Consider the following 17,091-nt stretch of genomic DNA (forward strand, 5'->3'; position numbering starts at 1 on the left):
GTGTCCCCAAGAGTACAATTGTGTGTATGGTGAGATGACATTGTGTGGTGGCAATGGACATCAACCACTCACAAGTTATGTGACCTTGGGCAAAGCCACTTAGAATTTGTGGGCTTCAGTTTACACATTTGTAAAATGGGGACAAAGGATGAGGATGCAGTTTGGTGGTAGAGTGCTAGCCTAGCATGTGCAAGGCCCTAGGTTGGATCCCCTGACTGCCAAAAAATAAAATAATGTCAAAAACTCACAGGTTATGATGAGGATTACATATGTTAACATATATAACAGTACTTGGCCAATAATAATTGATTACATATTTTGCTGATTGTTGATATGTGTGTAGACACTTGATAGATTGCAATGTTTTGCTTTCATTAGACCTACTGAAGGTCTCTGACCTTCACAAAGTTTATGAACTGACTAGGATTTCAATGATAGCACAGGATAGATATTACCCTAGGACAAATGATAAATCTCTTCCTTTGGGTAGGTAGAAGGAATAATAGACATGGGATTTGTTTGTTTGTTTGTTTGGTGGTGGGGATGGAACCCAGGGCAAGTTCCACCACTGAGCCACACCCCAGCCCTGATGTATTCAAATTTCCCCATGAGAAGTACCTGCTGATTGAAAGCCAAGTAGATATAAACTTGTCAGTTTTAAGACAGTTACCTTCAGGATATTAAAAAAAAAAAAATGTCTCTTTGGCCAGATGTGGTAGTGCACACCTGTCATCCCAGCTACTTGGGAGGCTGAGGCAGGAGGAACACAAATTCAAGGCCAACCTGGGCAATTTTGTGAGATTCTATCTCCAAAAATATAAAGGGCTGGGATGAAGGTCAGGGGTAGAATGCTTTCTTAGCATATTTGCAAAGCCATGGGTTCTAGCCCAGCATCACCAAAACAAAACAAAACAAAACAAAACAAAACATTTTTTTCAAACTTCAAAATTTCAGATTTCAAATATTTTCCCCTTTTGGGGAATAAAAGACAAACAGAAAAGAGGTCTCTGCTGGCACGGAAACTAGTAGCCTGAATGCTTTACCATTCTTTCCTTTGGTGATTGGGGGCAATTTGTCCCTCCTGATCTGGTCACTCTTCCAATGACTGTCTTTTGCCTTGGCCTGCCCTGGCCACAGGGATGCATATCCCACATGTGAGGTGGTGGATGTCCAGCTGTGCTACAACGTGGCCAAGCTCATCTACCTGTGCAGGGAGAGGTAAGGGAGGGTTGCTGGAGTGTGCCTTGGTTCACCTGTCCTGGAGCTTTCTGACCCCTTGTCCCCTGAATGTCCAACTTCTTCCTGGCTATCCTGGGATCCCTCCACTGAGAAGGGAGAAGGGTGGTCTTTCCCTTTTGTGGTTCAAAAAACTCAACTCCCATTCTGTCCTGGTGACAGATGGTGTGCATGAGGCCCTGGTGACAGACTGTGTGCAAGGGACCCCTGTCCATAGGACTATGAGTCTGACACTTGTGCCCTATCTCCAACCCCACTCTCATCTCTACAGAAAGAAGACAGAGAAGAGCCTGACTTATTACACAAATCTGCAGATGAAGACTGGTCGGGCAACCCTCATCAACCCCAAGCCCTGCGGCCAGTTTTGCTGCTGTGAAGTGCAGGGCTGTGAGCGGGTGAGGGCCCTACATCCCTGCCAGGAGCAGGGGCGCTGATGTAGGGGTGCCCCTGACACCTATCCAGGGCCGCATCACTCCAAGGGGTTGTGTCTTCTGGCAGGAGGATGCCATCTCTTACTACACACGCCTGAAGGACAGGCTGATAGAGAGGATCTCGGCAGAGGAATGCCATGTCCAGGATCAGCCCCTGGGGATGGCCTTTGTCACCTTCCAGGAGAAGTCCATGGCCACCTAGTGAGTAGGAACCCATCCCGGGCCCTTTCTTAGCTGACTCCCAGGCCCCATCTGGATAACTTGCTTTCTATTCTGGGTAGAGGCCACCCTACCATTCCTCCTTCAGGGAACCCAACCCATGTTTGTGTGACAGCTGACAGGGCTTGGCCTGGGGTGATTCACCTGACTCCTGTTGGGCTGATGTGGCCTGGTCCACTGCCAGGCTCTCACCAGCTGCTCCAGGGATCCTTCCCTTTGGCTCTGTGTCTAGCATTCTGAGTGGATGCTCCCTCCTTGCAGACATCTGCTCTAGAACCGCAGAGGCTTCTGCTCACAGGCCCAATGTGTAGCTGGGAGGGAGGACCCATGGGGGACACTATGGTATTCACAGCTTTGGGAAGTCTGGAGCTATAAACTCATAAAGTGCTCCTACACCTGAGACTTTGGTGTCACCTTGCCTTGGGAACAGCAGGGTGTAGGTTGGGAGTGGGATGAGGAAAGGAGGAGGCCACGCCAGCGCCCCTTCCTCTGCCTTCACTGTCTCTGGCATGATGACCTTGGTTATGGACTCTTGGATGTTACTCACTGGGGTCTCTGCCTCAGACCCAGGGGTGCGAGGAGGCCAGTAGGAAGGGAGACAGGAGTCAAGAGGTGTTGGGTTCTTCATGGGAGGCCAAAGGGGGAAAGAGTGGAGATGATGAGGGTGCAGGTGGGTGTCCTGGGAGGGAGTTTAGGATCAGGCAGTGTATGATGTGGCCTAATGCTGTCAGGCTAGGGGTGAAGGGAAGATATGGAAAAGTGAAGCCCCTGGGCTGGCAGCAGACTCAGATCAGAGCTCCAGCCTCATGGGCAGGTGGAGGGAGTGGCCCTCGGAGGAGCATTGTGTTGGGGAAGTGCAAACAGCGGGCTAACTGGGTGAGCCTGTTTCCTTGTGTATGAAATGGGACCAGTAATCCCTTGCTGCAGGGTGAGGATTAAAAAAAACTTAAAAAAGATGTAGTGTGCCAAGCATGACACCTCTTTCACTGCAATAAGAGAATGTTAAAGCAAAGACCTGTGCTGTGCGGCTCCCACTTTTCCTTGGTCCCCATTTGATGTATGTGGTACCTCAGCTGAGCTGGGCCCTGACTGGTTCTGCATTTCCTGGCAGCATCCTGAAAGACTTCAACGCCTGCAAGTGTCAGGGCCTTCGGTGCAAAGGTGAGCCCCAGCCGTCTTCCTACAGCAGAGAACTCTGCATCTCCAACTGGACAGTTACCTTTGCCTCGTACCCAGAGGACATCTGCTGGTGAGCTCCCAGGCCAGGGAAGGGGTGGAAGAGAGACCTGGGCTCCTGCTGGGCCATCCTGTCACCCAGGGCATAGGTGTGACCTGACATTGAGTGGAGATCTACACATGTCTTGTGTAATTCACTGGGCCCAGGTGCCATGATGTACTCTATGTGGCCCAACTGGGATGTCCACACCTAGCTCTTGCCTCCACTGTTACTCCCTAGCATTCAAACAGTGTCCAGCAAAAAGATAATATGAACTCTATATGTAATTTAAATTTCCTAGTAGGTCTGTTAAAAAAGGAAACCATTTAAGTTAATATTAATAATATATCTCTCCTAATATACCCAAAATGTTAACAATGGCAGAGGTAATTATTTGTTTAATTGAGACTTCTTTACATTCTCTTTTACATGCTTAGTCTTAGAAAGCTATTGCATGTTTTATTCTTCTAGCACTTCTCAGTTGAGACCATATTTCAAGTGCTCATTAACACATGTAGCTTATGGCTACCACATTATACATACAGCACAGCTGGTGAGCCAAGCTATCCCCAGAGCCATGGAGGAGACTTAAGTATAGTGGATGCTGAGGATGGAGGCCCAGCCTGGCTGCCTGTCCAGAGTGGCCTCTGGTACCTGCATAGAAGGAGTTCTGGATGCCTATCTCCACTGAATTTAAGTTTAGCCTCTGACAGTTTTGCTTGCTGGTTCAAACTTGTGATTGATTTGTATGGTCTGTTCTTGGTGGAAATGAGGGTCCAGGGCAGGCTCCAGCTGTGCCTGTGCCCCTTTTTCTCTGCCTTTTACCTCCTTGCACCCCAACCTATGGTACCATTGGGAAGAATGTGTTGCTAGTCACAGGGCATTGCAGATGTCGAAAAAAGGTCATGCTGGAGCTTTGTTTGGTCCATTTGGGTGCTCGTGACATCTCTTTGGTAGGTTTTGGTTCCCAGACTCTGGCGAGGAGCCACGTCAGCAGTGAATAGTGTTTTTCCGTCTGAGCTGGGGAACTGAAACTCGGCCTTCTTGTAGCTGAAGGCCAGTGCAGAGAACTTGACTTTACTCCTGAAGGCCAAGTACTACATACTCAGCCAGAGCCCCCAGGCTGGTCTCCTGGCATGTCTAAATCTGACCTTCTCACCCACCTAAGCACTGCTGGCACTGTTGGCCTATGCCTGGGAGATAAGCCTTTGGGCCTGTGTCCCCCCCTCTGCAGGAAGAACCTCTCCATCCAGGGCCTCCGCTGGTGGCTCCAGTGGCTGGGCATCAACTTCACCCTCTTCATAGTGCTGTTTTTCCTGACCACACCCTCCATCATCCTGTCCACCATGGACAAGTTCAATGTCACCAAACCCATCCATGCATTAAATGTGAGTGACTGTGCTGCAAGGCCCATCCAGGAGGGCCAGCAAGAGAGGGGCATCATGGGTGGGGGAGGAATGAGGGTCAAAGGGTTTGGGGGGACTGAACCAGGAGGCCAAGTTACTCAGCTCATGTCTGCACTTTTAAACCCCAAGCAGGGGTTTAAAAGCATGACCATGTTTATTACAGTGTTTTTACAGTTAATATGTCTATGTAGATACATTTATTAAGTTAATGGAATCAATCTAAAAATGCTCAACAGAAGGGATCATTTGAGCTGAATGAGATATATTCAGCCTGATAGAATGTTAAGCATCTAATAAAAATTATAAAGGTTTTGTGGCACAGAGGAGGGACTTATGATAAAAGCAGAATGTCAAATTCTCTAATCATTGGTTCCAGGGAATATACAGTGATTCGTGTAAATCGTAGACACTATGGAGAAGGGACAGGAAAGAATGAAAAGCACTTTGTTGATTGGGGTGGCAGGATCATGGATGATGATTTCTTTATGTTTTAGTTTCTCATAATCTCATTTTAAAGTAGTTTATTCTATATAGTTAATGAATGATTTTCAAAATACCTTAGCTGGGGCACAATGACCCATTCCTGTAATTCCAGTGGCTTGGGAGGCTGAGGCAGGAGGTTCACAAGTTTGAGGCCAGTCTGAGCAACATAACAAGACCCTGTGTCAAAATAAAAAACAAAAATTTAAGTTTGGGGGGGGGGATGTGGCTCAATGGTTAAGCACCCCTGGGTTCAATTTCTGAAAGAGAATTTTTATTTATTTATTTAGTTTTTTTTTGGCAGACACAACATCTTTGTTTGTATGTGGTGCTGAGGATCGAACCCCGGCTGCACGCATGCTAGGCGAGCGCGCTACTGCTTGAGCCACATCCCCAGCCCCGGGTTCAATTTCTGATACCAAAAAAAAAAAAAAAAAGCAAACAAACAACAACAACAAAAAACCCACCTTAGATGGCCAGATGAGGTGGCATACAGCTGTAATCCCAGTAACCTGGAAGGCTGAGGCAGGATTGCAAATTCAAGGTCAGTCTCAGCAACTTAGTGAGATCATGTTTCAAAAACAAAACAAAACAAAAAGCAAAGAAGAATCATTAGAATAACAGCCTGAACACCCTCTAAATAGATATCTATTGAGAAACAATTTTCCCATACTTAACTTTGCTAAAATATCTACCTGGATCTTTTTTCTTTTCTTTTTTCCAATTCCACTGGGCTAATCATCCCTGGGTAATGAATTCTGATCCTGAGTGTTTCACCCAGGAGCTGGGGTTGGAATACCTGCCATAGAATGCTCAGGTTGTGATGATGATCCAGCGAGCTGGTGTGTGGTTGGAGTTCTTATCTGACATGTGATAAAAGGCTACCTAGGTATACATCCAGCAGTTTGATTTAGATTTACAGCAGGTAAATGCTTATTGCCTTTGGTAATCTTTTATAGGGACAAGATCTGTTCTTTTGAAGATGGATTTGCTGGGTTGGGTTCCTCTTTGTCTATTTTACATAAATTGCACTCTTATTTCATCATTTGTGATTCCAGCTTGGGTTTCTTTAAAATACAGTAAGAATTTAGTCTGGTGACAAAGCTCAGTGGTAGAGCAAGTACTTAGCATGTGCAAGGACCTGGTTCTAACCCCAGCACCTAAAAATAGATAAATAAAGCAAAGCAAGGACTTAAAAGATACTTGCAAAGCCATTCCAAGTATAAAACCTTCTAGATTTCATATCCCTTGGTCTTTTACAGTTAATTTACTCTTATCTGATTCAACAGCACTTTTAAGAAATTGTCTTTATAAATCTTTTCAAAATATCCAGCTTAGTTCATTTATTCATTCTTCCTCTCCCTTTCTTTCATTGGTTGGTTTATTTGTTTTTCAAGGTGCTGGGGATGGAAACCAGGGCCTCAAATGAGCGATGGCAAATACTCTGCCATTGAACTGCACTCTCAGCCCTAGTTTAGTATCCAAAGAGAATTTCTTCCTATTTTTATGTCCATTTAATCAGTGAAAATAATAAGTTAAGTCATATAATGACAATAACAAGTATAACCAGCATAACAGGATTGGGATCAAACAGCACAGCGTCCTGGTAAGCTGCAGTTGGACCAGTGGGAGCTGAATGGGAAGGCCAACTGGAGAGGGGCCCTGGCCTCAAGCTTTGGTCTTCCTTAGCATCAGCCATTCATTTTCTATAGGGAACAGAGATGTTGTCCATCAGATAAATGGAGTTCTGTTATGTGTGAAATTGCCTTCTTTGCTATAAAGAGCTATAGAATCATAAGGGGCTATTATTGTTTATTTGATCAATATTTGAGAACTGTCTACCCTGTACCCAGCACAACATTGATTCTGGAGGATGACCAAGACTCTGCCCCAAGAGTCCACTGAGCCACCATGCCCTTGGGTCAGCTCCTGTGGCCCAGAGCCCCTCCAACTCTCTCTGCTATGGACTTTGTCTTCCAGAACCCGATTGTCAGCCAATTCTTCCCAACACTCCTCCTCTGGTCCTTCTCGGCCCTGCTCCCATCCATTGTCTACTACTCTACGCTGCTGGAGTCTCACTGGACCAAGTGAGTGCCCGAGCCTCAACGTCCCCCCACTAAAAAGGACGTCTCTGACACTCCAAGCCAGGGCAATGGGCACATAGCAGGGCCTTAGTTGGGAGCACCTGGAGCTTTTGGGGGACCATAAATACTCATCTCTGACTTCCTGCAGGTCAGGGGAAAACCGGATCATGATGACCAAGGTCTACATATTCTTGATCTTCATGGTGCTGATTCTGCCCTCCCTGGGCCTCACCAGGTATACACCTCTGCCTCCTGTCCTAAATTCAGAATTAGGGCCACCTCTGGGAAGGCTTGCCCCAAGGAGAATGTGAATGGTTTTGGAGCAGATGCAACTCCCTAACAACTTTTAAGCCTGTGCTGTTTACTTGGGTTCCAGTTGTACTGATTAATTGATTCTCCTGAAAATCTCATCTTCCTTAAAAAAAAAAAAAAGTCTGCACACAGAACTTATTAGGGACTTCTTCTTAGGGAGGGTCTAATCAGAGCTGTGATTATCTTAAGGAGGGAGGGAAATTTCAGTTAAAAAGCCCCAAAGAGTCACATTGTAGTAAGTGGCATTGTAGAGAACAAAGGTAGATCTTAAGATCTGGCCTGTTTTTAGAGTGGAACAAGATGAAAATATATCGTGGTCACATGGAGTGTTAGAAATAAACTCTTAGGGGCTGGGGGTGGGTAGCCCAGTGGTTCAGTTGCAGAGCATGTGTGAGACTCTGGGTTCCATCCCCAGCACTACAAAAAATAAAATAAATAAACTGAGATTCATTTGTGTTTCAGTTTGGATTTTTTCTTCCGGTGGCTCTTTGACAAAACTTCCTCTGAGACCTCTATCAGATTGGAGTAAGTATCAGACAGATGGAGTTCTGGAACCACCGTCCTGGGTCCAGGTCCACAGGTTCTCGGTCTGGGGCCACAGTAGAAGGGCTGGGGTGGTAGTCAGGCATCTTGCTACCTGCAACGGTAGGGCCTGGGGCATTATAAGTACCCCTGCCAGGTGCCTGGTACACACCAGGGGAACTGACCCACTTTGTGCTACCCTTGCAGAAATGTGATTAATCTTTTAGGCCAAAACTCAGCAACAGTCATTTCTATTATTTGAATCTTACTTACTGAGCACAGAGCCGCTCAGGGAAAAGGAACTGCTGGGTCTCTGTGGTGCCAGGGAGCAAGGAAGGAGGATAATAATTAAGCACAGCAGCCGGAGAGACTGTCTGGTCTGGGGATTATTTTTGTTGGGAAAATGGGGTTCAATTTATGGCTGATGTGTGTCTTATTAGTATTGTTAACCTATACTACACCCACTGAACAATAATGTTAATTACAAAAGTGCTATGCTAAATCCTTTATACATCTTTTTCTCATTTAACGTGTATAACAAGCTATGAGGTACGTATTGTTATTATCTCCATTTTACAGATGAGAAGACTGAAACGCAGAGATTTTGATTAACTCATTTAAGGTTACCCAGCTAATTAGACAGAGTTGGGATTTAAGCCCAGCCTCTATTGCATTGTACTTTGGGGCTAAATATAGGCCCAGAGGCCTGGGATTAACTCTTCCAAGGGTATGTTTGCAGGGCAAACTGGTGAACCTACCTGTAAGGAAGGGGCTAATTATTTTAAGTGAGTTTTTCTGGGTAGGGCAATGATTCGGGAGCTGGCAGCCAGGCCTGTACCCACCTAGCTCTTGTCTAGTTGACAGTGACTTCCAGATTGCCAAATTCAATGGCCAACTCTTAGTTCCTATCTTCTGTGATTTATCAGCAACATCTGACACATTTGATTGAAACTCCCTTCCCTTGAAATGCTATCTTCACTCAGCTCTGGGCCTCCGCTCTCAGCAATCCTGTCCAGTGGCGGCTCCTTCCTAGCTCCTTCAAGTCTCCTTAACCTAGACATTAGCTACCTGAGGGCTCACACTTGGTTCTCTATCCATAGTCCCCCTCTAGGTGACCCCAAGTGCATCCCTGACTTCAGTGCTACTGGGGATGTAACTCCGATGCAGGGTGGCTTAGCATCACGCAGAGGCTCGCAGCACACACACTCAGAGAGCAGATTAATCAGTCTACACTGCACCTGCAGACTCTTCTATCCAAATCCCAATCCCTATCTCAACTCCATCTGGAGCTCTGCTGGACATTGCAGATTTTATTTTCCCAAAACCAAATGCTTGATTTTTTATTCCCAAATCTGCCCTCCCACAGTTCCCCCCCCCCCCTTCCATAATGTCTTTCTAGTTTCTGCAGCAAAAAACCTTGGAGTTCACCTTATATCCTTTCTTTCTCACACCACACCCAGTCTATCTATCTCTAAGATAGATCCAGAATCCCAGGACCATATCTCTCTCCTCCCAGCACCACAGCTGGGAGGATGACAGTAGTAGCTGTCTGCTTGGTCCCCCACCCTTGTGCTGTTCCTTGGAAATGCCAGGCACACACCTCCTTGGAAAGTGTGGGCTCCTTAGAGAGGCCTCTCTCACCACCCTGCTAACATCGTGGACATCCCGCCCTGCTTGAGTTCCCCTGGAGCACTTGCCCGGCATACAGTATATTTGGACATTTGTGTGTATCCCCCAGACGGCACGTAAATGCAAGGACAGCAGAGCGGAAGGCTAAGCTTCAGTTCCACGCCTGGCACACAGATGTGCTCCACAAACACATGCCGAATGAGAGAATGAGGCTGAAGCCCTCCAAGGGGCTCCTGCCTCTCCCTCTGGTGGGAAGGAGGCTCCCTGGCTCCCAGCTTACAGACCCCGCTGGGTTCCCCAGGTGCGTCTTCCTGCCGGACCAGGGTGCCTTCTTTGTGAACTACATCATTGCCTCAGCCTTCATCGGCAACGGCATGGAACTGCTGCGGCTGCCGGGCCTCATCCTCTACACCTTCCGCATGATCATGGCCAAGACAGCCGCTGACCGCCGGAATGTCAAGCAGGTACCATCCCCTCTCTGACTCCCTTGCTAGAGCCCCCGACCTGGATTTACCTGGCCACCTACTAGTGCTAAGTGCTGGGCCAAAGGCTTCTCAAACCTCATCCAGGGCCACTTCTGCCAGAAGCTGCTTTGGAACCTGGAATGTCACCATTTAGATTCCTCTCTATGGGCTAGAGGAGAGAACTTTGGGATTTTTTTTTTTCCTTTTTGTACTAGGGTTTAAATTTAGGTTGGGGAGTAGGGGAGAGCTTTACCACTGAGCTATACCCCCAGACCTTTTTATTTTGAAATGACTTCCTAAGTTGATGAGGCTGGCCTCAAATTTGTGATCCTCCTGTCTTAGCCTCCCAAGTCACTGGGATTTCAAGTGTGTACCACCACGCCTGGCAAGGATTTTTACATTTTAACCAGTTTGGTCTCATATACATACATACAAACAACTAAAATCCACAAATTCCTGGGCTGGGGATATAGCTCAGTGATAGAGCTCCTGCTTAGCAAGTATAAGGCCTGCATTTGATCCCAGCACCACAAGAGAAACTGGATCAGGCTTGGGGAGGGATAGCAAAGACTTCCAGAAGTCTCCTATTTTCTGCCGCAGTCTGGCTGGGCACAAAATCACGAGCCACCACACAGCTTGTAGATTCAAACAGCAACTCTTTATTCCCGAACTCACACCAGCCGTCTACAAACACGTTCTGGGGAAATCCACGTTCTCTGCCCAAAATCCACGTTCTCTCCAAAATTCACCTCTCTGGGCATCTGTCTCCCAAAATATACTGTCTGAATCCCGTGAGAACTCAAGGGGAACTTAGGCAGCAGGATACGCCCTATTCCCAGCAGGAATAATCTTAAACCTTAAACCTGGAACCTAAACTGGGAACGCCCTAAACCCGATTATGTTAAACCGGGAACACCCTAATCTGCCCTGGTCCTTGAGCAAGGTCAACTACATTCAATGTCACTGCAAAATGTCAGCAACATGGGGTACGCTGGCAAGGAAATTGTCATACCTACTTGGCTAATGGCTCCCAGCAATTTTCCAAGTCCTCCCTAACCCAGCTTAGGCCACCGCTTGGACTGCACCGAGCGGTGTCATGAGCTCCTTACCACCTCTTCCTCCCAGAACCAGGCCTTCGAGTATGAGTTTGGAGCCATGTATGCGTGGATGCTGTGCGTCTTCACTGTCATCATGGCCTACAGCATCACCTGCCCCATCATCGTGCCATTTGGTAAGTGGCCCTGGGGCCTGTTCCAGGGTATGTGGGCAGCTGATTCCACCAAGCCTCCTAGAGAAAGTCATCACCAGGACATTGTGGATCCCAGACACAATGGGACCTCTTATAGCCATTAGAACCCAAAGCTGCCAAGGAACCACATGGGACACCAAATTTCATTTTATCTTTAAATAAATTCCTTCCACTGGCCTCCTAGCTATGAAATAAATCCCTTAGTATACTTGTCCCGGTGTGAGGTTCTCTGGCTAGCAGACCATATTATTCTTGGTTGATTTTTTTTTTTTTTTTTACTCCCCTGGGGATGGAACTCAGGGCCTTGTGCATGCAAAGACCTGCTCTACAAAGAGCTACAACCTTATCTCCAAAGTGAGAACTTTGGTTATTACTGCATTGTGTTACTTACTGCTAAAGAATCAACCAAGAGGGATTGGGGGTGTAGCTCATTAGCAGGATGCATGCCTAGCATGTCCAGTGCCCTAGGTTCTATGCCCAGTACTGCAAAACAAACAAAAAACAGAACTTGGCAGGTAGGAAAGGTAGCACCCACCTTCTGTGTCCTCCCCTCGGAGTACGATCTTTGGGCATCTGTAGACTGTGAGGATGCAGGAGGGCATGGGGTGCTGAAGTATGGGGGTTCAGTATGGGAGGGCCAGGAAGACTGAGGCCAGGAAGATCGAGGCCAGGAAGATTGAGGCCAGGCATCTCCATGTGAAACAGCCTTTCCCAAGATGATTCTAGAATTTCATTGTTCCATGGGGACAGAATCACAGACATTGCCATTCTTTGGGGGTCAGGAGAAAGTGAGGAAAGATGCAGAAAAGGAGAGAAATAGAGAACCAGCAGGTAGGTTGCACATTTTGCCTAATTTCAGGTTTAAGCCATAGATCAGCAGCCTGATCACTTCTCCATGCCAAAAATTGCTATCCTGAGGAAAGGGACAGAGATGCCCTTGGGGCCTAGCAGGGACTCCAGCTCACAGCCCCACCTCTGCAGGCCTCATCTACATTCTGCTCAAGCACATGGTGGATCGACACAACCTCTACTTCGCTTACCTTCCCGCCAAGCTGGAGAAGAGGATCCACTTTGCTGCAGTGAACCAGGCCTTGGCTGCTCCCATCCTCTGCCTCTTCTGGCTCTTCTTCTTCTCCTTCCTGCGCCTGGGTGAGTGGCCTTTCTGACCTGGGGCCCCAGCCCTTGGCCTCATATTCCTGCATCCCTCTAGCCTATCAGATCCCTTGCTGCTTTAATGGTATCAACTTGGTGTCCAATCAGAACATGGTGCCCCAGGGTGAGGCTGGTTGGGCATCCAATCAGAATGTGGTGCCCCAGGGGGAGGCTAGGTTGGTTATCCAATTAGAATGTGGTGTTAACCTAGCCTCTGAGCTAGCTGAAGCTCGGGTATAACCTCCTGAAGGCCTGGTCAGTTGCCTCAGACCTCCTTAGGGAGAAGACATTCCCTTTATCAATTCTGGTGGCACTGAACTCAAGGGTATGGGAAAACTGGTCCAGATTGCTTGGGTGTTGTGGAGGAGTCCAGGTCCTCACAACTTATAAAACAGAGGAGATGGGGCATGCTGGAGGGAAAACTGACCCTTTCAGGAAAAAGAAAAAGAAGACATGTGACTCTGCCACAGTCAGGCTGGGAGAGCCTCCATCCTACCTAGCCCAGGGTTGTCTCTCCCAGAGACTGGAGGGAACTGTCCCAGCAAGGACGCTGTAAATGGCCATTGACTTGGCCTCCCAGTGCCTGAAATCTGACCAGGGATAATGGTCACCATTCCACGGATCACTCTCTGTGCTCCTGGCTGTGTGAGAACACCATTCTACCTGCTGGAGTGTGGGGTGGGGTGAAGATAGGGAGAATTCACACACAATTCCTGCACCAGGTGTGGCCTCCACCCCTTCCTCCAAGGCTGGCATCTCTGTCCCCAGGTCTGAAGGCCCCTGCCACCTTGTTCGCCTTCCTGGTTGTGCTGCTCACCATCCTGGTCTGCCTGGCCTACACTTGCTTTGGATGTTTCAAGCACTTCAGCCCTCTGAACTACAAGGTACAGGGCCCCCTCCTCTGCTGCCCAGCGAGGATGCTGGAGAAGACCGCGGGTTCCCCTCCACCCCTTCCATATCCACACAGCAACAGCCTTCTCCAGATTGTATTTATTCCTTGGAAAGGCGTGGGTAGTTGGGTGTGATGTGAAGCTTCCCTCCTTTCCCTCATCTCTGCTCCCAGCACCCACACCCTATCCCACTTGGGGCTGGGCTGCTGGGAGCCTGGTGCCAGGGGGTACTGTTATTCTGCATGTTAATAGTCATTTGTTTGGAGGTTGGTTTGGAGGGGCTAGTTCAGGGAGATCCGTTTTGTTTATCATTGTGCATCTTTGCTGTTATCTGCAGACAGAAGAATCATCAAGTGACAAAGGAAGTGAGACGGAGGCCCAAGTGCCCCTACCATTCACAGTAAGCTGTCTTTATCTATCTTTACCCCTGAGTGCTTGTTGCTCTCTCACTCTGGTGGTAGAGGTTCCCTTCAGACAGGTTCTGGCTGATGTGCTTTGATCGTCTCTTGTTAGGATAGAAATCCCTTGATCACACGGCAGGCAAGTTTCGGAATTAATGTGAATGGAGAAAGAATCCCTAGTCCCTCTGGATATTTTAACCTGCATATCTGAAGCCACATCAGTCACTGGGAAGATAATTGGTCTTGGCGGATGTTTGCCCATCCCCCTAGGTTCAGTTCCGTGCTCACTTTTCCTCTCTGCATATCTAATGTCTGATGAGTCTGGGGCATAGTGAACGCCATCAGGAGCCCTGTGGTTGGACGAAGCTTTACCACCAGTCATTCACCCACCTGTGTGGTCCTCCACTAGGCACCAAGAGGTGTCAATGTAGTCCCCCCTTGAGTTCAACAAATGGATGATGCACCTGCCTCAGAGTGAGGCATAATGCTCAAAAGATACCAGGACTCTTACTGGGCCAGTTCACCCTGCCTCTGGTCTCCAGTGTCCTCCTCTCAGAGTGAGGCAAGATCCCAAAGCCACAGGATGCCACAGCTGTGACTGCTGGTCATCCTGACATATGTGAGGCCAAGGTGGTGGCTGATCTCATTAGCAGTGTTCTTTCCAGTGTCTGCCTCCTCTATGTCAGGCACTCTTATCAGTGTCTGTCCTTGGACAAGCCCCAGAGGAAAAGGTCTTCAGAGAGATTCATTACCCAGAGACACCTGTGGCTGTGCAAGCCAGGCAAGGGGAAAGCAGGGCAGTGGGAGGGTGTAAATGCTTCATTCTTAGCCTGGGTCTGGGGAGGGGTGGGGCAGGATGGTATTGGGGGTGGGCTGGAGCCTGGAGTGGGGAGGATGCATAATTTCTACGGACTTGCCTCGGTAGAAAGACTTGTTTCCTCTATAAAGTGAAAGTTCTCCTAGAATCCATTGCTAGGAAGTTGTTTCTTCTGAGAAATGAAGGAAACTTTTCTGTTGTGCTTCCTTCTATATGATCATGAGAACTGTGTCATTGGTTGTGTTTTCTGTTTTGCCCTGGCTGCTGGGAAATTCTGCAATTGGCATATTTTGTGCCCTGATGTCCTAAGGTGATGCTGTTATTTCTTTGCATGGGTCCTTCAGCTGGAAGGAGGGGCCCTAGGGGAATGGGTATGGAATCTCATGCCTGCCACCACCCAGACACTAATTCCCCTATCTGTTGACAGCCCTATGTGCCCCGGATTCTGAATGGTTTGGCCTCGGAGAGGACAGCCCTGTCCCCGCAGCAGCAACAGACCTATGGCGCCATCCATAACATCAGCGGGACTCTCCCTGGACAGCACTTAGCCCAGAGCCCTGCGGACAGTGTGGTCTCTGCCTACCAGGAGGCCTGAGGGTGGGCAAGCTGCTGGTCTGGGCCAGGCTCAGGAGCCCCAGAGAAGACTCAGGTGGAAAAGCAGATTGACTCCAACCCCTACCAAGTTCAGGACTTCTTTCCATCTGTTTTAAGCCCCATTGTTCTGAAAATATAGAACCAGAAGGGTCTGGGACTCAGGCCCTTAGCTGAGGGGGAAGGGTTGGGGCGGCCAGGTTAAGAGCCATCAAGTGGGTCCTCTTTTTTTCTGCTCACAGCAGAAGTGTGGGGAACAGCTGTGGCTCTCCACCCTCATTTGCTCACCTGTGATTCTGCACATTTCTATTCCCAGCCACCTCCTGAGCAAGCTTCCAGCTCTAGCAGTCCCAGTGGTTTATAGCCAAGATCATGTGCTGGAATTTTGTTCCCCAGCAAAGATTATGTTGGATGAGAAGGAGAAATTGTCTCTCTGAGTACCCAACACAGCCTGTCCCTCTACAGGCTCATGGATGACTAGTGACCAGAAAGCCTGCAGCAATCATGTCTGAGATGAAACCTAGAGGGGAGTCCAGCACCCCGCTGGCCCTAGCCAGGCAGCCCTCCAGGCTGCTCCTGAAGTGAGCTGGGGGAGCTGGGGTAGGAGCAGCAGTACCGGCTGCAGCAGGCTCCTGCCAGCTGTGCAGGTTTTTATCATGTTGCCAGAGATTCTGTGACTCGGTAAGGGAGAGATGATGAGGATCAGGGGACAGAGGTGAGCCCCTTCTTCAAAAAAGGGGCATCTTCTTCAAGATAAGATTGGGGAGAAAGGCAGAGAAAATGAGGGTCACTAATAAAGTGCCCGCCGGGCTAGGTTGGTGAGATCCGGTCAAGTGTGTGGGGTTCACTCCAGGGCGGCTCCCTCCAGGCTCAAGATGGGTAGGGGCAGTGCTCAGGTCTTTCTTGGAGCCAAGGGAGGCCAGTGTGGTTAAGTAGAGAGGAGTGGAGGAGGTGTCTGGGCTGGATGCAGGACTATCTGCTGCCCTTGAGCTGCGACCCCAGCAGGAAGTACTGGCAGCACCTTGTCTTTTTCCTTCCTTCAGGATCTGGGGGCTGGGACCCGTCTGAACTTTTGCCCAGACACCTCCTCCCTGCTGCCTCCAGAGGGCGCCAGAGGCACAAGGGCTTGGCAAGATGCAGCAGAGGCCAGGGGCGCTGCCGAGGGCCCTGTGAGTGGGGCAGTTTCGGTGCACAAAGGCTTCCTCTAGTCCAGTGGCGCTCTGTAGGCGCCACCTGCGCTGGCCCACGGTCCCTGCCAGGCCTGGGCTTTCCATGTCATCTCACACTGAGCCCCTCAGGCACGCCTCTGCTGAGTGACATTGATCCTGAGAGGGGCTAGGGTAGCACCACCTGTCCTTTGGGGCTGCCTCCTACAGGGTAGTCCTGGCCAGTGACCTTGGCCCCACAAAGCTTCTCCTACCCTTATGAGTGAGGAGGGGCAGCAGAGGGCCGCAAGGGGGGCCCTTCTCTGTACAAATGTGGACCCACGGGCTCTCCTCTAAAAGGGGCGCTCCAGGCGTGCTGTTTGGTTCCAGCCACTCTTAGAAGTAAAATCATTTATTATGAAAGCCATGTTGTACAGTGGGTGTGGATGAGAATGGAGGGGTAAGCTGGGCTCCCAGAGAGGGCAGGGGACAAAAGCAAGCCCCATCTTCAGAAAAGGGGCATCTTCTTCAAGACAAGACTGGGGAGCCAGGGCTGCTTCTGAGGCCACGGTCAGTCCCCACAGGTGTCACTGTTGCTCTACCAGTGTAACAAACTTGCGGATGTCCTGGGCGAGCAGCTTTGGCTCCTCAAAGGCAGCGAAGTGGCCTCCTGCCGCCATGTAGGAATAAGAAATGAGTTTGGGGAACTTGGATTTCAGCCACTTTTCTGGAACATGCAGGATCTCACAAGGGAAGGCAGCAAAGCCGGTGGGCACGAAGACCTTCATCCTAGAAGAACACAGATTCCAAGAGGGGTGAGCCTGTGGTGTGCACTCTCTGGGCCCTA

At 49.0% G+C, this 17,091-nt stretch overlaps 2 protein-coding genes across 4 annotated transcripts in view; one reads left to right on the forward strand and one right to left on the reverse strand.

Moving 5' to 3' along the window:
- Positions 1–15,921, forward strand: part of Tmem63a (transmembrane protein 63A) — a 38,411-nt gene extending 22,490 nt beyond the window's left edge. For both annotated transcript variants that reach the window (XM_015483591.2, XM_048809300.1), the window contains 14 exons: positions 1,138–1,218; positions 1,508–1,631; positions 1,735–1,868; positions 2,998–3,135; positions 4,337–4,490; positions 6,969–7,075; positions 7,221–7,307; positions 7,847–7,909; positions 9,837–9,999; positions 11,125–11,230; positions 12,230–12,397; positions 13,169–13,284; positions 13,628–13,690; positions 14,936–15,921. In XM_015483591.2, the coding sequence (XP_015339077.1) occupies positions 1,138–1,218; positions 1,508–1,631; positions 1,735–1,868; positions 2,998–3,135; positions 4,337–4,490; positions 6,969–7,075; positions 7,221–7,307; positions 7,847–7,909; positions 9,837–9,999; positions 11,125–11,230; positions 12,230–12,397; positions 13,169–13,284; positions 13,628–13,690; positions 14,936–15,103 (1,672 nt within the window). In that variant the 3' untranslated portion in view covers positions 15,104–15,921. The remainder of the gene's footprint in view (positions 1–1,137; positions 1,219–1,507; positions 1,632–1,734; positions 1,869–2,997; positions 3,136–4,336; positions 4,491–6,968; positions 7,076–7,220; positions 7,308–7,846; positions 7,910–9,836; positions 10,000–11,124; positions 11,231–12,229; positions 12,398–13,168; positions 13,285–13,627; positions 13,691–14,935) is intronic.
- Positions 15,922–16,640: 719 nt separating this feature from the next.
- Positions 16,641–17,091, reverse strand: part of Ephx1 (epoxide hydrolase 1) — a 35,654-nt gene continuing 35,203 nt past the window's right edge. For both annotated transcript variants that reach the window (XM_015483593.2, XM_015483592.2), the window contains exon 9: positions 16,641–17,033. In XM_015483593.2, the coding sequence (XP_015339079.1) occupies positions 16,832–17,033 (202 nt within the window). In that variant the 3' untranslated portion in view covers positions 16,641–16,831. The remainder of the gene's footprint in view (positions 17,034–17,091) is intronic.

The sequence above is a fragment of the Marmota marmota genome, unplaced genomic scaffold (assembly GCF_001458135.2).
Source record: "Marmota marmota marmota unplaced genomic scaffold, marMar, whole genome shotgun sequence".
NCBI lineage: Eukaryota > Metazoa > Chordata > Mammalia > Rodentia > Sciuridae > Marmota > Marmota marmota.